Source organism: Aegilops tauschii, chromosome 7, assembly GCF_002575655.3.
Source record: "Aegilops tauschii subsp. strangulata cultivar AL8/78 chromosome 7, Aet v6.0, whole genome shotgun sequence".
Lineage (NCBI taxonomy): Eukaryota > Viridiplantae > Streptophyta > Magnoliopsida > Poales > Poaceae > Aegilops > Aegilops tauschii.
Window position 1 is genome coordinate 465,851,811 of NC_053041.3, and position 27,213 is coordinate 465,879,023.

At 45.0% G+C, this 27,213-nt stretch overlaps 1 protein-coding gene across 1 annotated transcript; it reads left to right on the forward strand.

Annotated features, from left to right (window-relative positions):
• The first annotated feature begins 22,438 nt into the window (after nt 1-22,438).
• On the forward strand, nt 22,439-26,936 carry LOC109763628 (uncharacterized). Its single transcript, XM_020322471.4, has 2 exons — nt 22,439-25,804; nt 26,340-26,936. The coding sequence occupies exons 1-2, from the start codon at nt 22,981-22,983 to the stop codon at nt 26,723-26,725; spliced, it is 3,210 nt and encodes a 1,069-aa protein (XP_020178060.1). The 5' UTR covers nt 22,439-22,980; the 3' UTR covers nt 26,726-26,936.
• Nucleotides 26,937-27,213: the final 277 nt, after the last annotated feature.

The window sequence follows — 27,213 nt, forward strand, 5'->3', positions numbered from 1 at the left end:
CATGCAACCACTTTATTAGTTATTCACAAAGTAATACATCAATATGTCTGAAGCCGTCATTTTGGCAACATCTGTCGCTACTCCTATACATTGATGAAGGAGCACAAAAAGTGTGAGCCGAATACCCAGAAATCTAACCAAAGGCTAACATCTAAAGATGGAGGCCCCAACCTAGCCACATACCAGGTCTGTGACACAAACTGGTCCGACACACTCTGATAGGTCATCGCCGCCGTCTTCCATCAATCCATTTTTAGAGCAGATACTGATACATCGACCTTGCCAGGCCTATTGTCGATGGCCACCATAGTGCCATACAAGACCTTCTCTGTACATGCATCCATCATCATACATCCATCACTGAGGCCCTGCCGCGCCACGCCACCAAGACTCCACGTCGTCTATGCGTCACATGGAACGCCGCTCCACCGCAGATGTCGTCTATGCGTTGGTTTTTCCCTTGAAGAGGAAAGGGTGATGCAGTAAAGTAGCGTAAGTATTTCCCTCAGTTTTTGAGAACCAAGGTATCAATCCAGTAGGAGGCTACGCTTGAGTCCCACGCACCTACACAAAACAAATAAGAACCTCACAACCAACGCGATAAAGGGGTTGTAATTCCCTTCACGGTCACTTACGAGAGTGAGATCTGATAAATATGATAAGATAATATTTTTGGTATTTTTATAATAAAGACTAAAAGTAAAGAAAGCAAAATAAATGGTGCCAGAAATATCTTGTTGACGGGAATTAATATGATGGAAAATAGACCCGGGGGCCATAGGTTTCACTAGTGGCTTCTCTCAAGAGCATAAGTATTACGGTGGGTAAACAAATTACTGTCTAGCAATTGATAGAATTGAGCATAGTTATGAGAATATCTAGGTATGATCATGTATATAGGCATCACGTCCGTGACAAGTAGACCGACTCCTGCCTGCATCTACTACTATTACTCCACACATCGACCGCTGTCCAGCATGCATCTAGAGTATTAAGTTCATAAGAACAGAGTAACGCTTTAAGCAAGATGACATGATGTAGAGGGATAAACTCATGCAATATGATATAAACCCCATCTTGTTATCCTTGATGGCAACAATACAATACGTGCCTTGCTGCCCCTACTGTCACTGGGAAAGGACACCGTATGATTGAACCCAAAGCTAAGTACTTCTCCCATTGGAAGAAAGATCAATCTAGTAGGCCAAACCAAACTGATAATTCGAAGAGACTTGCAAAGATAACCAATCATACATAAAAGAATTCAGAGAAGATCCAAATATTGTTCATAGATAAACTTGATCATAAACCCACAATTCATTGGTCCCGGCAAACACACCGCAAAAGAAGATTACATCGAATAGATCTCCACGAGAATCGTGGAGAACTTTGTATTGAGATCCAAAGAGAGAGAAGAAGCCATCTAGCTAATAACTATGGACCCGAAGGTCTGAGGTAAACTACTCACACATAATTGGAGAGGCTATGGTGTTGATGTAGAAGCCCTCCGTGATCAATGCCCCCTCCGGCAGGACGCCAGAAAAGGCCCCAAGATGGGATCTCACGGGTACAGAAGGTTGCGGCGGTGGAATTAGGTTTTCGTGGATGCCTCTGATGGTTTGGGGTATGTAGTGAAGGAAATATGCCCTAGAGGCAATAATAAAGTTATTATTTATTTCCTTATATCATGATAAATGTTTATTATTCATGCTAGAATTGTATTAACCGGAAACATGATACATGTGTGAATACATAGACAAACAGAGTGTCACTAGTATGCCTCTACTTGACTAGCTCGTTAATCAAAGATGGTTATGTTTCCTAGCCATAGACATGAGTTGTCATTTGATTAACAGGATCACATCATTAGGAGAATGATGTGATTGACTTGACCCATTCCATTAGCTTAGCACTCGATCGTTTAGTATGTTGCTATTATTTTCTTCATGACTTATACATGTTCCTATGACTATGAGATTATGCAACTCCCGTTTATCGGAGGAACACTTTGTGTGCTACCAAACGTCACAACGTAACTGGGTGATTATAAAGGTGCTCTACAGGTGTCTCCGAAGGTACTTGTTGGGTTGGCGTATTTCGAGATTAGGATTTGTCACTCCGATTGTCGGAGAGGTATCTCTTGGCCCCCTCGGTAATGCACATCACTTAAGCCTTGCAAGCATTGCAACTAATGAGTTAGTTGCGGGATGATGTATTATGGAACGAGTAAAGAGACTTGCCGGTAACGAGATTGAACTAGATATTGAGATACCGACGATCGAATCTCGGGCAAGTAACATACCGATGACAAAGGGAACAACGTATGTTGTTAGGCAGTCTGACCGATAAAGATCTTCGTAGAATATGTCGGGGCCAATATGAGCATCCAGGTTCCGCTATTGGTTATTGACCGGAGACGTGTCTCGGTCATGTATACATAGTTCTTGAACCCGTAGGGTCCGCACGCTTAACGTTTCGATGACAGTTATATTATGAGTTTATATGTTTTGATGTACCGAAGGTTGTTCGGAGTCCCGGATGTGATCAGGGACATGACGAGGAGTCTCGAAATGGTCGATACATGAAGATTGATATATTGGAAGCCTATATTTGGGTATCGGAAGTGTTCCGGGTGAAATCGGGATTTTACCGGAGTACCGGAGGGGTTACCGGAACCCCCCGGGGGTTAATGGGCCATAGTGGGCCTTAGTGGAGAAGAGGAGAGGCGGCCAGGACAAGGGCCGCGCGCCCCTCCCCCCTAGTCCGAATAGGACAAGGAGAGGGGGGCGGCGCCCCCCCCCCTTTCCTTCGTCTCCTCCACCTCTTTCCCCCTCTTCTCCTAATCCAACAAGGAATAGGGAGGGAGTCCTACCGGGAGTAGGACTCCTCCTGGCGCGCCCCCTCCTGGCCGGCTGCACCTCCCCCCTTCCTCCTTTATATACGGGGGCAGGGGGCACCCTAGAGACATAACAATTGATCGTTTGATCTTTTAGCCGTGTGCGGTGCCCCCCTCCACCATAGTCCACCTCGATAATACAGTAGCAGTGCTTAGGCAAAGCCCTGCGTCGGTAGAACATCATCATCGTCACCACGCCGTCGTGCTATCGAAACTTTCCCTCAACACTCGGCTGGATCGGAGTTCGAGGGACGTCATCGGGCTGAACGTGTGCTGAACTCGGAGGTGACGTGCGTTCGGTACTTGATCGGTCGGATTGTGAAGACGTACGACTACATCAACCGCGTTGTGCTAGCGCTTCCGCTTTCGGTCTACGAGGGTACGTGGACAAACACTCTCCCCTCTCGTTGCTATGCATCACCATGATCTTGCGTGTGCGTAGGAATTTTTTTTGAAATTACTACGTTCCCCAACAGTGTTATCAGAGCCTGGTTTTATGCGTAGATGTCATATGCACAAGTAGAACACAAGTGAGTTGTGGGCGATATAAGTCATACTGCTTACCAGCATGTCATACTTTGGTTCGGCGGTATTGTTGGATGAAGCGGCCCGGACCGACATTACGCGTACGCTTACGCGAGACTGGTTCTACCGACGTGCTTTGCACACAGGTGGCTGGCGGGTGTCAGTTTCTCCAACTTTAGTTGAACCGAGTGTGGCTACGCCCGGTCCTTGCGAAGGTTAAAATAGCACCAACTTGACAAACTATCGTTGTGGTTTTGATACGTAGGTAAGAACGGTTCGTGCTAAGCCCGTAACAGCCACGTAAAAATTGCAACAACAAAGTAGAGGACGTCTAACTTGTTTTTGCAGGGCATGTTGTGATGTGATATGGTCAAGACATGATGCTAAATTTTATTGTATGAGATGATCATGTTTTGTAACCGAGTTATCGGCAACTGGCAGGAGCCATATGGTTGTCGCTTTATTGTATGCAATGCAATCGCCCTGTAATGCTTTACTTTATCACTAAGCGGTAGCGATAGTCGTAGAAGCATAAGATTGGCGAGACGACAACGATGCTATGATGAAGATCAAGGTGTCGCGCGGTGACGATGGTGATCATGACGGTGCTTCGGAGATGGAGATCACAAGCACAAGATGATGATGGCCATATCATATCACTTATATTGATTGCATGTGATGTTTATCTTTTATGCATCTTATCTTGCTTTGATTGACGGTAGCATTATAAGATGATCCCTCACTAAATTATCAAAGTATAAGTGTTCTCCCTGAGTATGCACCATTGCGAAAGTTCTTCGTGCTGAGACACCACGTGATGATCGGGTGTGATAGGCTCTACATTCAAATACAACGGGTGCAAAACAGTTGCACACGCGGAATACTCAGGTTAAGCTTGACGAGCCTAGCATATAACAGATATGGCCTCGGAACACGGAGACCGAAAGGTCGAGCGCGAATCATATAGTAGATATGATCAACATAGTGATGTTCACCGTTGAAACTACTCCATCTCACGTGATGATCGGACATGGTTTAGTTGATATGGATCACGTGATCACTTAGAGGATTAGAGGGATGTCTATCTAAGTGGGAGTTCTTAAGTAATTTGATTAATTGAACTTTAATTTATTATGAACTTAGTCCTGATAGTATTAGCATATCTATGTTGTAGATCAATAGCTCGCGTTTAGCTCCCCTATTTTATTTTTGATATGTTCGTAGAGAAAACTAAGTTGAAAGATGTTAGTAGCAATGATGCGGATTGGATCCGTGATCTGAGGATTATCCTCATTGCTGCACAGAAGAATTATGTCCTTGATGCACCGCTAGGCGACAGACCTATTGCAGGAGCAGATGCAGACATTATGAACGTTTTGACGAAAGCTCGGTATGATGACTACTTGATAGTTAAGTGCACCATGCTTTACGGCTTAGAACCGGGACTTCAAAAATGTTTTGAACGCCACAGAGCATGTAAGATGTTCCAAGAGTTGAAATTGGTATTTCATACTCATGCCCGTGTCGAGAGGTATGAGACCTCTGACAGTACTTTGCCTACAAGATGGAGGAGAATAGCTCAACCAGTGAGCGTGTGCTCAGATTGTCTGGGTACTACAATTGCTTGAATCAAGTGGGAGTTAATCTTCCAGATAAGATAGTAATTGACAGAATTCTCTAGTCACCATCACCAAGTTAGTAGAACTTCGTGATGAACCATAGTATGCAAGGGATGACGAAAGTAATTCCCGAGCTCTTCGCGATGCTGAAATCGACGAAGGTAGAAATCAAGAAAGAGCATCAAGTGTTGATGGTTAACAAGACCACTAGTTTCAAGTAAAGGGACAAAGGGAAGGAAGGGGAACTTCAAGAAGAACGGCAAGCAAGTTGCTGCTCAAGTGAAAAAGCCCAAGTCTAGACCTAAGCCTGAAACTGAGTGCTTCTACTGCAAAGGGACTGATCACTGGAAGCGGTACTGCCCCAAATATTTGGTGGATAAGAAAGATGGCAAAGTGAACAAAGCTATATTTGATATACATGTTATTGATGTGTACTTTACTAGTGTTTATAGCAACCCCTCGGTATTTGGTACTGGTTCAGTTGCTAAGAGTAGTAACTCGAAACGGGAGTTGCAGAATGAACAGAGACTAGTTAAGGGTGAAGTGACGATATGTATTGGAAGTGGTTCCAAGATTGATATGATCATCATCGCACACTCCCTATACTTTCGGGATTAGTGTTGAACCTAAAATAAATGTTATTTATTATTTGCGTTGAAGCATGAATATGATTAGATCATATTTATTGCAATACGGTTATTCATGTAAGTTAGAGAATAATTGTTGTTCTGTTTACATGAATAAAACCTTCTATGGTCATACACCCAATGAAAATGGTTTGTTGGATCTCGAACGTGGTGATACACATTTTCATAATATTGAAGCCAAAAGATGCAAGGTTAATAATGATAGTGCAACTTATTTGTGGCACTACCGTTTAGGTCATATTGGTGTAAAGCGCATGAAGAAACTCCATGCTGATGGACTTTTGGAATCACTTGATTATGAATCACTTGATGCTTGCAAACCATGCCTCATGGGCAAGATGACTAAGACTCCGTTCTCCGGAACAATGGAGTGAGCGACTGACTTATTGGAAATAATACATACTGATGTATAAGATCCGACGAGTGTTGAGGCTCGCGGCGGGTATCATTATTTTCTGACCTTCACAGATGATTTGAGGAGATATGGGTATATCTACTTGATGAAACATAAGTCTGAAACATTTGAAAAGTTCAAAGAATTTCAGAGTGAAGTGGAAAATCATCGTGACAAGAAAATGAAGTTTCTACGATTTGATCGCGGAGACGAATATTTGAGTTACGAGTTTGGCCTTCAGTTAAAACAATGTGAAATAGTTTCACTACTCACGCCACCTAGAAACCACAGTGTAATGGTGTGTCCGAACGTCGTAACCGTACTTTATTAGATATGGTGCGATCTATGATGTCTCTTACCGATCTACCACTATCGTTTTAGGGTTTATGCATTGGAGACAGCTACATTCACGTTAAATAGGGCACCATCTAAATCCGTGGAGATGACACCGTATGAACTGTGGTTTGGCTAGAAACCTAAGTTGTCTCTTAAAGTTTGGGGCTACGACGCTTATGTGAAAAAGTTTCAACTTGATAAGCTTGAACCCAAATCGGAGAAGTGCTTCTTCATAGGATACCCAAAATATTGGGTACACCTTCTATCACAGATCTGAAGGCAAGATCTTTGTTGCTAAGAATGAATCCTTTCTAGAGAAGGAGTTTCTCTCGAAAGAAGTGAGTGGGAGGAAAGTAGAACTTGATGAGGTAACTGTACCTGCTCCCTTATTGGAAAGTAGTTCATCACAGAAATCTGTTCCTGTGACTACTGCACCAATTAGTGAGGAAGCTAATGATGATGATCATGTAACTTCAGATCAAGTTACTACCGAACCTCGTAGGTAAACCAGAGTGAGATCTGCACCAAAGTGGTACGGTAATCCTGTTCTGGAGCTCATGTTACTTGACCATGACGAACCTACGAACTATGAGGAAGCGATGATGAGCCCAGATTCCGCAAAATGGCTTGAAGCCATGAAATCTGAGATGGGATCCATGTATGAGAACGAAGTGTGGACTTTGGTTGACTTGCCCGATGATCGGCAAGCCATAGAAAATAAATGGATCTTCAAGAGGAAGACGGACGCTGATAGTAGTGTTACTATCTACAAAGCTAGACTTGTCGAAAAAGGTTTTGACAAAGTTCAAGGAGTTGACTACGATGATATCTTCTCACTCGTAGCGATGCTTAAGTCTGTCCGAATCATGTTAGCAAATTGCCATATTTTATGAAATCTGGCAAATGGATGTAAAGACTGCATTCCTGAATGGATTTCTGGAAGAGAAGAGTTGTATATGATGCAACCTGAAGGTTTTATCGATCCAAAGGATGCTAACAAAGTGTGCAAGCTCCAGCGATCCATCTATGGGCTGGTGCAAGCATCTTGGAGTTGGAATATACGCTTTGATAAGTTGATCAAAGCATATAGTTTTATACAGACTTGCGGTGAAGCCTGTATTTACAAGAAAGTGGGTGGGAGCACTACAGCCTTCCTGATAAACTATATGTAAATGACATATTGTTGATCAGAAATGATGTAGAATTTTCTGGAAAGCATAAAGGAGTATTTGAAATTAGTTCTTCAAAGAAAGACCTCGGTGAAGCTGCTTACATATTGAGCATCAAGATCTATAGAGATAGATCAAGACGCTTGATAAGATTTTCAATGAGTATGTACCTTGACAAGATTTTGAAGTAGTTCAAAATGGAACAGTCAAAGAAAGAGTTCTTGCCTGTGTTGCAAGGTGTGAAGTTGAGTAAGACTCAAAAACCGACCACGGCAGAAGATAGAGAGAGAATGAAAAGTCATTCCCTATGCCTCAGCCATAGGTTCTATAAAGTATGCCATGTTGTGTACCAGACCTATTGTATACCCTGCCCTGAGTTTGGCAAGGGAGCACAATAGTGATCTAGGAGTAGATCACTGGACATTGGTCAAAATTATCCTTAGTGGAATAAGGATATGTTTCTCGATTATGGAGGTGACAAAAGGTTCATCGTAAAGAGTTACGTCGATGCAAGTTTTGACACTAATCCAGATGACTCTAAGTCTCAATCTGGATACATATTGAAAGTGGGAGCAATTAGCTAGAGTAGCTCCGTGCAGAGCATTGTTGACATAGAAATTTGCAAAATACATACAGATCTGAATGTGGCAGACCCGTTGACTAAACTTCTCTCATAAGCAAAACATGATCACACCTTAGTACTCTTTGGGTGTTAATCACATAAGCGATGTGAACTAGATTACTGACTCTAGTAAACCCTTTGAGTGTTGGTCACATCGCGATGTGAACTATGGGTGTTAATCACATGGTGATGTGAACTATTAGTGTTAAATCACATGGCGATGTGAACTAGATTATTGACTCTAGTGCAAGTGGGAGACTGAAGGAAATATGCCCTAGAGGCAATAATAAAGTTATTATTTATTTCCTTATATCATGATAAATGTTTATTATTCATGCTAGAATTGTATTAACCGGAATCATGATGCATGTGTGAATACATAGACAAACAGAGTGTCACTAGTATGCCTCTATTTGACTAGCTCGTTAATCAAAGATGGTTATGTTTCCTAGCCATAGACATGAGTTGTCATTTGATTAACAGGATCACATCATTAGGAGAATGATGTGATTGACTTGACCCATTCCGTTAGCTTAGCACTCGATCGTTTAGTATGTTGCTATTGCTTCTTCATGACTTATACATGTTCCTATGACTATGAGATTATGCAACTCCCATTTACCGGAGGAACACTTTGTGTGCTACCAAACGTCACAACGTAACTGGGTGATTATAAAGGTGCTCTACAGGTGTCTCCGAAGGTACTTGTTGGGTTGGCGTATTTCGAGATTAGGATTTGTCACTCCGATTGTCGGAGAGGTATCTCTGGGCCCACTCGGTAATGCACATCACTTAAGCCTTGCAAGCATTGCAACTAATGAGTTAGTTGCGGGATGATGTATTACGAAACGAGTAAAGAGACTTGCCGGTAACGAGATTGAACTAGATATTGAGATACCGACGATCGAATCTCGGGCAAGTACCATACCGATGACAAAGGGAACAACGTATGCTGTTATGCGGTCTGACTGATAAAGATCTTCGTAGAATATGTGGGAGCCAATATGAGCATCCAGGTTCCGCTATTGGTTATTGACCGGAGACGTGTCTCGGTCATGTCTACATAGTTCTCGAACCCGTAGGGTCCGCACGCTTAACATTTCGATGACAGTTATATTATGAGTTTATATGTTTTGATGTACCGAAGGTTGTTCGGAGTCCCAGATGTGATCACGGACATGACGAGGAGTCTCGAAATGGTCGAGACATGAAGATTGATATATTGGAAGCCTATATTTGGATATCGGAAGTGTTCCGGGTGAAATCGGGATTTTACCGGAGTACCGGAGGGGTTACCGGAACCCCCCGGGGGTTAATGGGCCATAGTGGGCCTTAGTGGAGAAGAGTAGAGGCGGTCAGGGCAAGGGCCGCGCGTCCCTCCCCCCAGTCTGAATAGGACAAGGAGAGGGGGGCGGCGCCCCCCTTTCCTTCTTCTCCTCCACCTCTTTCCCCCTCTTCTCCTAATCCAACAAGGAATAGGGAGGGAGTCCTACTCCCGGTGGGAGTAGGACTCCTCCTGGCGCGCCCCCTCTTGGCCGGCCGCACCTCCCCCCTTGCTCCTTTATATACGGGGGCAGGGGGCACCCTAGAGACATAACAATTGATCGTTTGATCTTTTAGCCGTGTGCGGTGCCCCCCTCCACCATAGTCCACCTCGATAATACTGTAGAAGTGCTTAGGCGAAGCCCTGCGTCGGTAGAACATCATCATCATCACCACGCCGTCGTGCTGACGAAACTCTCCCTCAACACTCGGCTGGATCGGAGTTCGAGGGACGTCATCGGGCTGAACGTGTGCTGAACTCGGAGGTGCCATGCGTTCGGTACTTGATCGGTCGGATCGTGAAGACGTACGACTACATCAACCGCGTTGTGCTCACGCTTCCGCTTTCGGTCTACGAGGGTACGTGGACAAACACTCTCCCCTCTCGTTGATATGCATCACCATGATCTTGCGTGTGCGTAGGAATTTTTTTGAAATTACTACGTTCCCCAACACGTAGGTATATATAGGAGGAAGAAGTACGTCGGTGGAGCAACATGGGCCCCACGAGGGTGGAGGGCGCGCCTTGGGGGGTAGGCGCGCCCCCCTGCCTCGTGCTCTCCTCGTTGATTTCTTGACGTAGACTCCAAGTCCTCTGGATCACGTTTGTTCCGAAAATCACGTTCCCGAAGGTTTCATTCCGTTTGGACTCCGTTTGATATTCTTTTTCTGCGAAACACTAAAATAGGCAAAAAAACAGTAATTTGGCCTGGGCCTCTGGTTAATAGGTTAGTCCCAAAAATAATATAAAAGTGTATAATAAAGCCCATTAAACATCCAAAACATAATATAATATAGCATGGAACAATCAAAAATTATAGATACGTTGGAGACGTATCAAGCATCCCCAAGCTTAATTCATGCTCGTCCTCGAGTAGGTAAATGATAAAAATAGAATTTTTGATGTGGAATGCTACTTGGCATAATTTTCAATGTAATTCTCTTAATTGTGGTATGAATGTTCAGATCCGAAAGATTCAAGACAAAAGTTTAATATTGACATAAAAATAATAATACTTCAAGCATACTAACTAAGCAATTATGTCTTCTCAAAATAACATGGACAAAGAAAGTTATCCCTACAAAATCATATAGTCTGGCTATGCTCTATCTTCATCACACAAAGTATTTAATCATGCACAACCCCGATGACAAGCCAAGCAATTGTTTCATACTTTTGGTGTTCTCAAACTTTTTCAATCTTCACACAATACATGAGCGTGAGCCATGGACATAGCACTATATGTGGAATAGAATGGTGGTTGTGGAGAAGACAAAAAGGGAGAAGATAGTCTCACACCAACTAGGCATATCAACGGGCTATGGAGATGCCCATCAATAGATATCAATGTGAGTGAGTAGGGATTGCCATGCAACGGATGCACTAGAGCTATAAGTATATGAAAGATCAACAAAAGAAACTAAGTGGGTGTGCATCCAACTCGCTTGCTCACGAAGACCTAGGGCATTTTGAGGAAGCCCATCATTGGAATATACAAGCCAAGTTCTATAATGAAACTTTCCCACTAGTATATGAAAGTGACAAGATAAGAGACTCTCTATCATGAAGATCATGGTTCTATTTTGAAGCACAAGTGTGGTAAAAGGATAGTAGCATTGTCCCTTCTCTCTTTTTCTCTCATTTTTTTCTTTGGCCTTTTCTCTTTTTATGGCCTTTATCTTTTTTTTATTTAGTCCGGAGTCTCATCCCGACTTATGGGGGAATAATAGTCTCCATCATCCTTTCCTCACTTGGGACAATGCTCTAATAATGATGATCATCACACTTTTATTTTCTTTCAACTCAAGAATTACAACTCAATACTTAGAACAACAATATGACTCTATGTGAATGCCTCCGGCGGAATACCAGGATATGCAATGAATCAAGAGTGACATGTATGAAAGAATTATGAACGGTGGCTTTGCCACAAATACAATGTCAACTACATGATCATGCAAAGCAATATGACAATGATGGAGCATGTCATAGCAAACGGAACGGTGGTAAGTTGCATGGCAATATATCTCGGAATGGCTATGGAAATGCCATGATAGGTAGGTATGGTGGCTGTTTTGAGGAAGGTATATGGTGGGTTTATGATACCGGCAAAAAGTGTGCGGTATTAGAGAGGCTAGCAATGGTGGAAGGATCAGAGTGTGTATAATCGATGGACTCAACATTAGTCATAAAGAACTCATATACTTGTTGCAAAAATCTATTAGTTATCGAAACAAAGTATTACGCGCATGCTCCTAGGGGGATAGATTGGTAGGAAAAGACCATCGCTCGTCCCCGACCGCCACTCATAAGGAAGACAATCAATAAATAAATCATGCTCCGACTTCATCACATAACGGTTCACCATACATGCATGCTACGGGAATCACAAACTTCAACACAAGTATTTCTCAAATTCAAAACTACTCAACTAGCATAACTCTAATATTACCATCTTCATATCTCAAAACAATTATCAAGCATCAAACTTCTCATAGTATTCAACACACTCATAAGAATTTTTTTTCTTTACTAATCTTAGATGCCTATCATAATTAAAGCAAATTACCATGCTGTTTTGTAGGACTCTCAAAATAATCTAAGTGAAGCATGAGAGAACAATAGTTTCTATAAAACAAATCCACCACCGTGCTCTTAAAAGATATAAGTGAAGCACTAGAGCAAAACTATATAGCTCAAAAGATATAAGTGAAGCACATAGAGTATTCTAACAATTTCCGAATCAAGTGTGTCTCTCTCAAAAGGTGTGTATAGCAAGGATGATTTTTTCAAACTAACAAATAAAGACTCAAATCATACAAGATGCTCCAAGCAAAACACATATCATGTGGTGAATAAAAATATAGCTCCAAGTAAATTTACCGATGGATGAGGACGAAAGAGGGGATGCCTTCCAGGGCATCCCCAAGCTTTGGCTTTTAGGTGTCCTTAGATTATCTTGGGGTGCCATGGGCATCCCCAAGCTTAGGCTCTTGCCACTCCTTATTCCATACTCCATCAAATCTCTACCCAAAACTTGAAAACTTCACAACACAAAACTTAACACAAAATCTCGTGAGCTCCGTTAGCAAAAGAAAACAAAACACCACTTCAAGGTACTGTAATGAACTCATTCTTTGTTTATAATGGTGTTAAACCTACTGTATTCCAACTTCTCTATGGTTTATAAACTATTTTACTAGCCATAGATTCATCAAAATAAGCAAACAACACACGAAAAACAGAATCTGTCAAAAACAGAACAGTCTGTAGTAATCTGTAACTAACTCAAACTTTTGGAACTCTAAAGATTCAGCAAAAATAGGACGACCTAAATAATTTGTTTATTGATCTGCTGCAATTGGAATCAATATTATATCACGGTCTGGTAATTTTTAAAATTGTTTTCGTGAACAGAAAGTTTCTGGAATTTTCAGCAAGATCAAATAACTATCATCCAAGAAGATCCTATAGGTTTAACTTGGAACAAACACTAATTAAAACATAAAAACAATCTAACCAGAGGCTAGATCAAATATTTATTCCTAAACAGAAGAAAAAAGAAAAAAAACTAAAAATAAAATTGGGTTGCCTCCCAACAAGCGATATCGTTTAACGACCCTAGCTAGGCATAAAGACACGGATAGATCTAGGTATTGCCATCTTTGGTAGGCAATTCTTCAATAAGGCGCCTATCACCTTTAGTGGTTTCTTCCTTTTTATTAATAATCAAACTTCTAGGCACGAAATCAAAGAAATCTCTTGTGGAAAAAGGTTCCTTAAGGATAGCAAAAAGATCGGGGTGAACACTTATAGATTTGAGATCCGCAGTTTCCTTACTAGAAGATTCACCCTTATTTTTAGGAACATACATAAGCTTGGCAATTTTGGTTGAGGTATAAGGAGTATTTCTAACGAAAGAAAAAGTGGACCCCAAGTTGGTAATAATACCCTCAAGCTTATCAATTCTAGTAGAGTCTTGAACTATTTTTTCATTAACTATGGGTTCCTTCTCTTTAAAAAATTTCAAAGTGACTCCTACCTTAGATCCATATTGAGTAATTTGATTATGGATCTTTTTATCCAAATTTTCAATCAACTCTACGGTGGCAATTTTATTTTCAATAATTTCAAGCCGTTGCATCACATGTTCCAAAGTTAAAGTAGTTCCATTAACCAAAAGAGGTGGTGAGCCAAACAAATATATCATAGCGTTATAAGAATCAAAAGTATGGCTACCCAAGAAGTTTCCTCCGGTAATGGTATCAACAATATATCTATGCCAAGGGGTGACGCCCAAATAAAAATTACGAAGAAGAATGGTAGTAGATTGCTTTCTAGCAGATTTATTTTGAGCGTTGCAAATTCTATACCAAGCATCTTTTAGATTTTCTCTCTCCTTTTGTTTAAAATTAAGAACTTCATTCTCGGGAGATAAAGGAGTAGATAATGGACTAGCCATAACGACGAAGCAAGCGAAAAAGAGGCAAATAGAAAGGAGAGGGCGAATAAAACGGCAAGGGTGAAGTGGGGGAGAGGAAAACGAGAGGAAAATGGCAAATAATGTAATGCGAGGGATAAGGGTTTGTGATGGGTACTTGGTATGTTGACTTTTGCGTAGACTCCCCGGCAACGGCGCCAGAAATGGCTCCTTGTCGGGAGTCCAAATCTTGACTTGACTTTGCGTAAGCCTCCCCGGCAATGGCGCCAGAAATCCTTCTTGCTACCTCTTGAGCACTGCGTTGGTTTTTCCCTTGAAGAGGAAAGGCTGATGCAGTAAAGTAGCGTAAGTATTTCCCTCAGTTTTTGAGAACCAAGGTATCAATCCAGTAGGAGGCTACGCTCGAGCCCCACGCACCTACACAAAACAAATAAGAACCTCGCAACCAACGTGATAAAGGGGTTGTCAATCCCTTCACGGTCACTTACGAGAGTGAGATCTGATAGATATGATAAGATAATATTTTTGGTATTTTTATAATAAAGACTAAAAGTAAAGAAAGCAAAATAAACGGTGCCAGAAATAGCTTGTTGACGGGAATTAATATGATGGAAAATAGACCCGGGGGCCATAGGTTTCACTAGTGGCTTCTCTCAAGAGCATAAGTATTACGGTGGGTGAACAAATTACTGTCGAGCAATTGATAGAATTGAGCATAGTTATGAGAATATCTAGGTATGATCATGTATATAGGCATCACGTCCGTGACAAGTAGACCGACTCCTGCCTGCATCTACTACTATTACTCCACACATCGACCGCTATCCAGCATGCATCTAGAGTATTAAGTTCATAAGAACAGAGTAACGCTTTAAGCAAGATGACATGATGTAGAGGGATAAACTCATGCAATATGATATAAACCCCATCTTGTTATCCTCGATGGCAACAATACAATACGTGCCTTGCTGCCCCTGCTGTCACTGGGAAAGGACACCGTATGATTGAACCCAAAGCTAAGCACTTCTCCATTGCAAGAAAGATCAATCTAGTAGGCCAAACCAAACGGATAATTTGAAGAGACTTGCAAAGATAACCAATCATACATAAAAGAATTCAGAGAAGATTCAAATATTGTTCATAGATAAACTTGATCATAAACCCACAATTCATTGGTCCCGACAAACACACCGCAAAAGAAGATTACATCGAATAGATCTCCACGAGAATCGTGGAGAACTTTGTATTGAGATCCAAAGAGAGAGAAGAAGCCATCTAGCTAATAACTATGGACCCGAAGGTCTGAGGTAAACTACTCACACATCATCGGAGAGGCTATGGTGTTGATGTAGAAGCCCTCCGTGGTCAATGCCCCCTCCGGCAGGACGCCGGAAAAGGCCCCAAGATGGGATCTCACGGGTACAGAAGGTTGCGGCGGTGGAATTAGGTTTTCGTGGATGCCTCTGATGGTTTGGGGGTAGGTAGGTATATATAGGAGGAAGAAGTACGTCGGTGTAGCAACATGGGCCCCACGAGGGTGGAGGGCGCGCCTAGGGGGGTGGGCGCGCCCCCTGCCTCGTGCTCTCCTCGTTGATTTCTTGACGTAGACTCCAAGTCCTCTGGATCACGTTTGTTCCGAAAATCACGTTCCCGAAGGTTTCATTCCGTTTGGACTCCGTTTGATATTCTTTTTCTGCGAAACACTGAAATAGGCAAAAACAGCAATTTGGGTTGGGCCTCCGGTTAATAGGTTAGTCCCAAAAATAATATAAAAGTGTATAATAAAGCCCATTAAACATCCAAAACAGAATATAATATAGCATGGAACAATCAAAAATTATAGAGACGTTGGAGACGTATCAATAGTCAATTCATCCACCAGGCCCTCCGTGCTACCACCGCCAATCCAAGATCCGGTTGGCTGTCGAGCACAACCACCATGGACACCACACGTCAGCTGCCTCACCTTTAGTTACGAGGATGGGCACATGACTTTTAGATTGGTGACGACTGATGAGTTCACTCCTCAATCTTCAATCTTATTCACAAAAGTGCGACAAACATAAATGTACTCATACTCAAATGTGGGACTATCACTCCTACGAAAATTACAAACAACACAATACAGTCTTGCTCACATGTAATATATGAAAATAATGCAAATAAATAAATACACTGCATTCTCTTTGGGAATAACACTCTTATCGTAGACATTAAACCTCTCCGGATCCCAGCCTCTACATTTGTAGGTGCACACATACATGTTACTAAATAATATGTGATGCAATGAACTCAAAACATCCAGCAAATGGAGGGACGGAAATGCTAGCAAGTTTGGTCCATTTAAAGTGACAGAAAAACTCATATGAATAAGTCATCATTTGTGCAATGCCTTAAAAAGGTAGTACACATATTTAAGTCAATGTCTTCAAGTCTAATTTGAAAGCACGACAAATATTTTCATCATGAATGATGGATCCAGAAAACGAAGGCTACAACATCAACATGAATACAAACACCTTCAACAAGGAGACGACACGAGTTTATGTTGTCGGGTCCAAAAAATTAAGACCAAAATGTGGGTTTTCACCCCGGGTATGGAGTGGCTCCAATCACCATCTTGATGGTAAAATTTCCAAAAGCCCCACCACCAACTACTTTGGATGATTCAACAGCGGTGCCAACGGTAGATCGCAACCTAGGCCACCAATGGAATTACTCATGTATGTCCCCCTTGTAAGGATGGCAATGGGTCGGGTTAAAAAATATCAAATCCATATCCATATCCATGAAGACATTCTCTGCCCACCATGAAAAAACCCATGGGCGAAAAAATGTGTCCATGTCCAAACCCTGGATATCCATCGGGTCCTCTCTAGACATATACATAAGACATAACACAATGTGCACATAAGTTGTTCCACCCATGTGTCAATGCTTGTGTGAAAAAGCAGATACAGAGGGGTTGAGGGGATACGGAGTTGTGTTGTCGTAGGCCAGTGGTGCTAGTTGTTGCAGTGCTCCACCATACATGGAGATAGCGGCTAATAGCGCCGACCATCTCTCGGGATGCAGGAGGAGTAAGAAGAGGAGAAATGGCTCATACTTAATGATGAGTCATTTAACAATGAGATAAAAAGGATGAGAAGGGGGCTAAAGTAATATTAAGGCAGGGATTGAATGTCAACTAATAAAAGTTAGGGTGTGGATTGTGCAATTTGTGTTGCATGTTTTAGATAATAATGGGTAAAATTAAAGTGGGACATGTGATTCTAGGGTAGGTGATGTCTACTACACAGCTTGTTCTTGTACACTCGTATTGGGCCTCCAAGCGCACCGTTTTGTAGGACAGTAGAAAATTTCCCTCAAGCGGATGACCTAAGGTTTATCAATCCATGGGAGGCGTAGGATGAAGCTGGTCTCTCTCAAACAACCCTGCAACCAAATACAAGAAATCTCTTGTGTCCCCAACACACGGAATACAATGGCAAATTGTATAGGTGCACTAGTTCGGCAAAGAGATGGAGATACAAGTGTAGTATGGATAGTAGATATGGGTTTTTGCAATCTGAAAATATAAAAACAGCATGGTAGCAAGTGATAGAACGGAACACAAACGATATTGCAATGCTTAGAAGCAAGGCCTATGGTTCATACTTTCACTAGTGCAATATCTCAACAGTGCTAACATAAACAATCCCTCAACGTGCGACAAAGAGTCACTCCAAAGTTCTTATCTAGCGGAGAGCATAAGATGAAATTGTTTGTAGGGTACCAAACCACCTTAAAATTATTCTTTTCGATCAATCTATTAAGCTATTCATATAAGTGTCACAAACAACCCTAGAGTTCATACTAAAATAACACCATATGATGCACATCAACCAACTCTAATGTCAAATACTCCAATGTCACCACAAGTATCTGTGAGTGGATTATACGATATGCATCAAACAACTTCAGATTCATAATATTCAATCCAACACAAAGAACTTCAAAGAGTGCCCCAAGATTTCTACCAGAGAAAGTAGGACGAAAACGTGCTTCAACCTCTATGCATAGACTACCCCAATGTTACCTCGGGAATCCGTGAGTTGAATGTCAAAACATATATCAAGTGAATCAATATAATACCCCAATTTCACCACGGATATTCATATGCAAGACATACATCAAGTGTTCTCAAATCCAACAAGTATTGAATCCGATAATAGTGAAACCTCAAAGGTAAAACTCAATTCATCACAACAAGGTAGAGAGGGGGAAAACATCATATGATCCAACTATATTAAGAAAGCTTGCGGTACATCAATATCGTGTCAAATCAAGAACACGAGAGAGAGAGAGAGAGAGAGAGAGAGAGAATCAAACACATAGGTACTAGCACATACCCTCAGCCCCGAGGGTGAACTACTCCCTCCTCATCATGGTGGGCGCCGGGATGACGAAGATGACCTCCGATGATGATTTCCCCCTCCTGAAAGGTGTCGGAACGGGTCCCGATTGAGTTTTCATGGATACAGAGGCTTGCGGTGGCGGTACTTCTCATCTAGGATTCTTTTCGGGGGTTGGGGTATTTATAGGAATTTTTGGCGTCGATCTCACACCAAGGGGCCCACGAGGGAGCAACAAGCTCAGGGGGCGCGCCCTAGGGGGGCGCCCCCAGGCTTTTCGTGCCCTCGTGGCTCTTCTTGTCTGGTTTCGGTGCTTCGTGGGTCTCTTCTGGTCTATAAAAAAACACTGTAATTTTTCAGCCCATTCCGAGAACTTCTATTTCTGCACAAAATACTACACCACGGTAGTTCTGCTGAAAACAACGTAAGTCCGGGTTAGTTCCGTTCAAATCATACCAAAACTATATAAAATTGTTGTAAACATGACATGAATACTTTAAAAATTATAGATACGTTGGAAACGTATCAGTAGGGATAACATAATACGTATTGCGCATTAAGTCGGACTATCCGATCGGGTTTGGGTATATCCATGGGTACAAGATTATGTCCATGGCCTACCCATGAGTAATCGGGTCGGGTTTGGGCGCCGCCCATGGGCGCAAAAGCATATCCAAACCCTGTCCATACGGGTCGGATATCCATGGGGATCCATGTCCATGGGTAAAATTGACATCCTTACCCCCTTGGCCAGCCTCGAATTGTCAGGAAAGGGGGGAGGGATGCCCCACCGTGATCCAGCGACCCGGTTTCACTTGTAGGCACATTGTCTGCATGCCAGCAGCACCGACACAAAGCCTCCATGCCGCACCACCACCACCCAAAGACCACATGAAGGAGAGAGAGCCACCACTCCTACCACTTTCAATGGGTGAAAGCACCACCACCTCCGTTGGCAAACAAGAGGAGCATTGCCTAGCACGCATCTGATCTAACAAGTACGACATGCCTCCATGAACGATCTAAGAGAGGAGCTCAGCGGCGCCGAAGCACCACCGCATGGCACAACAGCCAAGCGATGCCCCGATGACCACATGGCCGAAGAGCTGCCATCGGCCAGGCACTCGCTACCACGACCCAATAGGACGACAGCCTGATATCGTTGCTCCATCGGAACCACCCCCCCCCCCCCCCCCCCCCCGCCGCCGCACACGAGGAGGGGGGTGAGCGACCACCACCGGGAGAGGAGGGATGGGATGAGTGAAGGCGGGGGAGGGTTGGTGGTGACGTGTTAGGAAGGAGGGGGTGGCAGCCGTCTCTTTTTATGTTCTTGTACTTCTTTTTTCCCCTATACTATGCAATAGTATTGTTTATTCTGCAATTATTAGAATTCTACGTTATCAGCTCAGAGAAGATCTTTTTCTTTTTTTGCGAGAACAGAGAAGATCAATTTGGGAACTTGAGTGTCAAGTGGCCCACTTGGCTAGTAGTAGTATATTTCAGCAGAATACGGAGTACTAATATCCAAATTTCTTTTGTGCATTCGCGCAGGCGACCATTGCAATGCTAGTAGTACTAGTTCTCTTCTTCTTCTTTTTTTGCGGGTATGCTCCTAGTCCTAGTAGTTGTATGCAGCTCCGCCGATACGACCCCTATTTCCCGGGGCCGTTCTTGTACTCAGCAGCGGTACCAGAACACCGCCAAAAACAACACCCAGCAGCATCAGCACTCCATGTTTTGCGTGGCCAAACCAAACCAAACAACCGATGATTGCCAATAATAACCCGTGACAGCCAAGCAACGCCGTTTCTTTCTTTCTTTGACCCGTGCTATACGTAGTACTAGCGATCGAAAGGACGTTTGGTCATGAGGAGAAAAACTTTCGTTAAAAGGAGCCATCGTTTCGCCGGGCCGGAGCAGGAGGATGATGAGGAGACGGGACAAGAGAGCGCGCCGCGGCGCTGTGTCGTCCTCACGTGGCGCGGCTCCCAGTCCGAGGTATAGGTATAGGCCGGATGCGTTTTATTTGTCCCGACGCAATCCCACACGGCCCTTGTCACTAGCGCGGTTCGCACATGCTTGTCACGGTAGTACGTAGTGATCTCCCGTACACGCGGGAGGAGCAGCATTTTGAGAGAGCACAAAGTATTTTTGGGGCACCGTTGAATGAACCGGTTTATATACCTAGAAAAGAAGCAGTATTTTCCATGGAAAACGGGGAAGAATTTGGGCCACCAAAGGGTTCGTCTTCTTTTGCTTATACCAATCCAACTGATTTACTACCTTTTTAAATAAATATAAAAGTGAATTTACTAACTTAAAATGAAGTACCAGTGGGGTACAAAATAGAATGAGCACACGTCCGACTTTTGTATAGTTATAATGCAAACAACCAACAATAACACATAGAGAATCACACCAGCAAATAACAAAGTCATGATGTTATGCATTGATACAGTAAAAGTTTTTTAGAAGCGATCAAACCGATGATTAACAAGTTATTTTAACAACCATATCCACAGCAATCATGCATTGAAATCACAAGTTTGGTGGGAAATGTTCTCCAACAGTAAAACCTTCAGAAAAGAACGATGCTGTAGCGCCACCGTCGCCAGGCTGAACCACCGAAGTCTAGGAGGCGCGTGTTTTCTTCATCGCCTCTTCCTTTTCTGGGAGGGTTACATTACGCCGAAATGTAGGGCTACTGACAAGACATGGAGTTTCTAACCCTGAGCTCAAATGCACCCTCATGACAGTCTAATAAAATATGTCTTAGGAAAATAAGAAAAATGAAAATGTTATACACGAGTACTTTATAAGGGAGAATATCATGTAGGAACCAACGTTTGATAAAAACTTCGTGGAAACTATGGTTGAAAGTTTTGAAAAAAATGAAAAAAAATACAAGTTGTTAAGAAGTGTGATGTTATATTGCCATGCGAAGTTTCAGGTTCAAACACATTACAAGATGTGAGCTATGTAAAAAACAAATTTAGCAATGAATAGTGACATTACTTTTTGGAACTATTCAATGCTAATTTTGTTATTTTTATAGCTCACATATTTGAGTCTGAAACTTCGCATGGCAATTAAACATCACACTCTTAATATCTCATATTTGAGTCTGAAACTTCGCATGGCAATAAAACATCATTTCGTCGTGGTTTTCACTGAATGTGGATTTTCATGCAGTATTTTCCCATTTTGTGAAGGACAAATGTGATTGATATTTCTGTCTGAACCATTAGAAACAAGAAATGTTAGTTGTCAAAAATGATTTTGATTTTTAATTTTTTATTACAGTTTTGATAAGTCCCAGTCGATTGAAACTTCATTGTGTCTCAGTCGACGTTATATTCATTTGATCTTGCATGGAAGTTCGTACACTTTTTTAGTTTGCCCCCTCTTATATGCTAGTAGTCCCTCCGTTTTTATTTAGTCTACGTATTAGCTTTGGTCAAAGTCAAGGTTCGTAAACTTTGACAGATTATAAACCAAAATATTAAGACACACAATAACAAATTAATATCATTAGATTCATTATTGAATGTACTTTCGCATCATATATATCTGTTATGGTATAAATGTTTATATCGTTTTCGATAAACTTGGTCAAACTTTACGAAGTTTGACTTCAGTCAAATTTAATATGCAGAGTAAATAAAAACGGAGGGAGTATATCACTTGATTGGTTAAATCTCAGTTTTTTTTATTACTGCTCACAAAATGCATTTGAGCTCAGTTTTTCTTCAACAGTGAGTGCAAGAAAACAAATGCTTGTTGCTATTGCTAGAGGCAAGCAAGACGAGACCAAAATTGCTGTTAAACAAGTGCACTCAGCAGCAGTGACATTACATTACCAGCTAGCTTTAGCCCCCGACCTAGTGGAGGAGACCACCCGTAGCCACCATTAACTACTCGCCGCTCCCAAGGAGCGCAGATAAGACCAGGAGAAGCGAGGTTTTACTACCACTAACCCCGATTCTAAGGGTTTAAGCTAACCCAAAGATAAAAATACAACCACACACGCAGCCGAGGAGAGAGAGAGAGAGTGTGTGTGTGCGCGCGTGCGTGTGTTCAAAAGAGCCCAAGAGAGCCAGACAGGGAGCAGCGTCTCCGCTCCCGGCCTCCTCCTCCATATGCGTCTTGGGTGCGGCTCAAGCAACCACCAGCTCAAAGCAAAGCTCCCCCGCCACCTCACTGGTCACTGCCCCGCCTCCTCCTCCTCGCACTCCACTCCCACATGCCTCACCATCCCCCATCTCCTACTCGTCGCCCCATCTCCGGTCCCATGCGGCGGTGAGCTCGCCGTGCCGCTGCTGATCGGATAGGTGGGAAAGGAACGTTCGTTTCCTTTTTCTTTTTCGGCGAGTTTCTTGATCGCCGGGATCAGAATGGCGCACCGGCGCGCCCGGTTCTTGGTGGCGGCGCTCTTGGTGACCGCGCTGGTGCTCCGGCCGGCCGCGGCGCTGTCCCCGGACGGCAAGGCGCTGCTGTCTTTGCTCCCGACGGCGCCGTCGCCGGTGCTGCCGTCCTGGGACCCGTCGGCCGCGACGCCGTGCTCGTGGCAGGGGGTCACCTGCTCGCCGCAGAGCCGGGTGGTGTCGCTCTCTCTGCCCAACACCTTCCTCAACCTCTCCACCCTCCCGCCGCCGCTCGCCTCGCTCTCCTCGCTCCAGCTGCTCAACCTCTCCACCTGCAACATCTCCGGGACCATCCCGCCGTCCTACGCGTCCCTCGCGGCCCTCCGCGTGCTGGACCTCTCGTCGAACGCGCTCTACGGCGCCATACCCGGCGAGCTCGGCGCGCTGTCGGGGCTCCAGTACCTGTTCCTCAACTCCAACCGCTTCACGGGTGCCATCCCGCGCTCCCTCGCCAACCTCTCCGCGCTCGAGGTGCTCTGCATCCAGGACAACCTCTTCAACGGCACCATCCCGGCGTCCTTGGGCGCGCTCACCGCGCTCCAGCAGCTCCGCGTTGGGGGCAACCCGGGGCTGTCGGGCCTTATTCCGTCCTCCCTCGGCGCGCTCTCCAACCTCACCGTCTTCGGCGGCGCGGCCACCGGGCTATCTGGCCCCATCCCGGAGGAGCTCGGCAACCTCGTCAACCTCCAAACGCTGGCATTGTACGACACCGGCTTGTCCGGCCCCGTGCCGGCGGCGCTCGGCGGGTGCGTCGAGCTGCGCAACCTCTACCTCCACATGAACAAGCTCTCCGGGCCGATACCGCCCGAGCTCGGAAGGCTGCAGAAGATCACCAGCCTGCTGCTCTGGGGCAATGCCCTGTCCGGGAAGATCCCGCCGGAGCTCTCCAACTGCTCGGCATTGGTGGTGCTCGACCTGTCGGGCAACCGGCTCTCAGGCCAGGTGCCCGGGGCGCTCGGGCGTCTCGGCGCGCTCGAGCAGCTGCACCTATCGGACAACCAGCTCACGGGGCGCATACCGGCGGTGCTGAGCAACTGCAGCAGCCTCACCGCCCTGCAGCTCGACAAGAACGGCCTCTCCGGGGAGATACCGGCGCAGCTCGGGGAGCTCAAGGCGCTGCAGGTGTTGTTCCTCTGGGGCAATGCGCTGTCCGGCTCGATACCGCCGTCGCTGGGCGACTGCACCGAGCTGTACGCGCTGGACCTGTCCAAGAACCGGCTCACCGGCGGCATCCCCGACGAGGTCTTCGGACTCCAGAAGCTCAGCAAGCTGCTCCTGCTCGGCAACGCGCTGTCGGGGCCGCTCCCTCCAAGCGTGGCCGACTGCGTGTCACTGGTCCGGCTCCGGCTCGGCGAGAACCTGCTCGCCGGCGAGATTCCCAGGGAGATCGGCAAGCTGCAGAACCTGGTGTTCCTGGACCTGTACTCGAACAGGTTCACCGGGCACCTCCCCGCCGAGCTGGCCAACATCACGGTGCTGGAGCTGCTCGACGTGCACAACAACAGCTTCACGGGGTCCATCCCTCCGCAGTTCGGGGCGCTCATGAACCTGGAGCAGCTTGACCTCAGCATGAACAACCTCACGGGCGAGATGCCGGCGAGCTTCGGCAACTTCAGCTACCTCAACAAGCTCATCCTCAGCAGGAACATGCTCTCTGGGCCACTGCCCAAGTCGATTCAGAACCTGCAGAAGCTGACCATGCTGGACCTGAGCAACAACAGCTTCTCCGGCCCGATACCGCCGGAGATCGGCGCGCTGTCAAGCCTCAGCATCAGCCTGGACCTGAGCGGGAACAGGTTCGCCGGCGAGCTGCCGGAGGAGATGTCCGGCCTGACGCAGCTGCAGTCGCTCGACCTGTCGAGCAATGGCCTGTACGGCAGCATCTCGGTGCTCGGGGCGCTCACCAGCCTGACGTCCCTCAACATCTCATACAACAACTTCTCCGGCGCCATCCCGGTGACGCCGTTCTTCAAGACGCTGTCGTCAAACTCCTACACCGGCAATCCCAGCCTGTGTGAGTCCTATGACGGGCACATTTGTGCGTCAGACATGGTTCGTCGGACCACTCTGAAGACCGTCAGGACCGTGATCCTTGTCTGCGCCGTTTTAGGCTCGATCACTCTGCTGCTTGTCGTGGTCTGGATACTGTTCAACAGAAGCAGGAGGCTCGAGGGTGAGAAGAAGGCGAGCCTGTCGGCCGCCGGCGGCAACGACTTCTCGTACCCGTGGACGTTCACGCCATTCCAGAAGCTCAACTTCTGCGTGGACAACATCTTGGAGTGCCTCAAGGATGAGAATGTGATCGGCAAAGGCTGCTCAGGAGTCGTGTACAGAGCTGAGATGCCCAACGGCGACATCATCGCGGTGAAGAAGCTCTGGAAGACGACCAAGGAGGAGCCGATCGACGCTTTCGCTGCTGAGATTCAGATATTGGGTCACATCAGGCACCGGAACATTGTCAAGCTGCTTGGTTACTGCTCGAACAAGTCTGTCAAGCTCTTGCTCTACAACTACGTCCCCAATGGTAACCTGCAGGAGCTCCTCGGCGAGAACAGGAGCCTGGACTGGGACACACGGTACAAGATCGCCGTCGGCGCGGCGCAGGGGCTGTCCTATCTGCACCATGACTGCGTCCCGGCGATACTCCACCGGGATGTCAAGTGCAACAACATTCTGCTCGACTCCAAGTATGAGGCCTACTTGGCTGACTTTGGGCTGGCCAAGCTAATGAACTCCCCCAACTATCATCATGCCATGTCGCGCATCGCCGGTTCTTACGGATACATTGCTCCAGGCAAGTCACTTCCACTAAGGCACTAACTTGTGTTTATCTCCTCTTATAGTGTGCATTCATTCACCAATTGACAGATATTTTTCTTACTATCTTCAGCATTTAGAACTTTAGACAGATAGTGTGTTCATTCATTCACCAATTGATCCCACAGCTCCGTGAATTATTTGGGTAGTGCTGCTACCTAAGCAAGAACCTTTGACCTGTGGTTGCTTCTAGTAAGCTTAACATGGTTCTTCATCCATGACCATGTCTGATTGCTTGTAGTTTAAGCGGGTGACTAGGTATTAACTGACATTGTCCTTACTTAGTAGTACTGCTAGAGTTTCTCACATCACAAGCATCCTTCTTCACTGAAGCACGTTGACTCCATGCTGTTGATTCCAATGCTTAGCGCATCACTGTGTTGATTTGCGTAATTTATACTGAAATGAAGCATTACAAACTACAATTATTGTTCTACTAACTGTACTAAATAAAATAAAAGATGATTTCAGTTTCATGGCACAATGGTTTGACGTTTGCCTTCCCATTTCAGAGTACGGCTACACCGCGAACATCACCGAGAAGAGCGACGTGTACAGCTACGGCGTGGTGCTCCTGGAGATCCTGAGCGGGCGCAGCGCCATCGAGCCGATGGTCAGCGACAGCCTCCACATCGTGGAGTGGGCCAAGAAGAAGATGGGGAGCTACGAGCCGGCGGTGAACATCCTGGACCCCAAGCTGCGTGGCATGCCGGACCAGCTGGTCCAGGAGATGCTGCAGACGCTGGGCATCGCCATCTTCTGCGTGAACCCTGCGCCGGCGGAGCGGCCGACCATGAAGGAGGTGGTGGCCTTCCTCAAGGAGGTGAAGAGCCCGCCGGAGGAGTGGGCCAAGACGTCGCAGCAGCCGCTCATCAAGCCGGGCAGCCAGGAAGCCTGACGAGGGCACTGCCGCGGTGGATTCAGTGGCGCATCTTCTGCAAGAAGGGAAATGGAGGGAGATCAGGAGATGATATGAGAAAGGAAAAGGAGTAGGATTTTGATAATTGCCTAGCTAGCTTTGGTTAGGGGTTTCATGTACAGTTTCAGATGACGTTGTAGCTCATTCTGGGGAACTTGAATGGGAAATTTCTCGGTTATTAGTTTGCTCCTGCGACGCATCACTGTGCCTCCCAGTTTACAGTTTACTCCACATTTGGCAGTTTGTTTGCATGTGATAATGTCCACCGGGCTATTAAAAGAACATCTCACGCGGAAACTGCCTTTGCTGACCGACCTCACTGGAGGCCTTCAAATTCAAAATTCAAATTTCATTGAAATTCATATTTTTACATTTCAAAAAAATCTGAAAAAGTACATATATACATGAAGGCATAACACACATGTGTGTAAATTTTCAGGGCAAAATACGTTGAAATGAGGGATGTG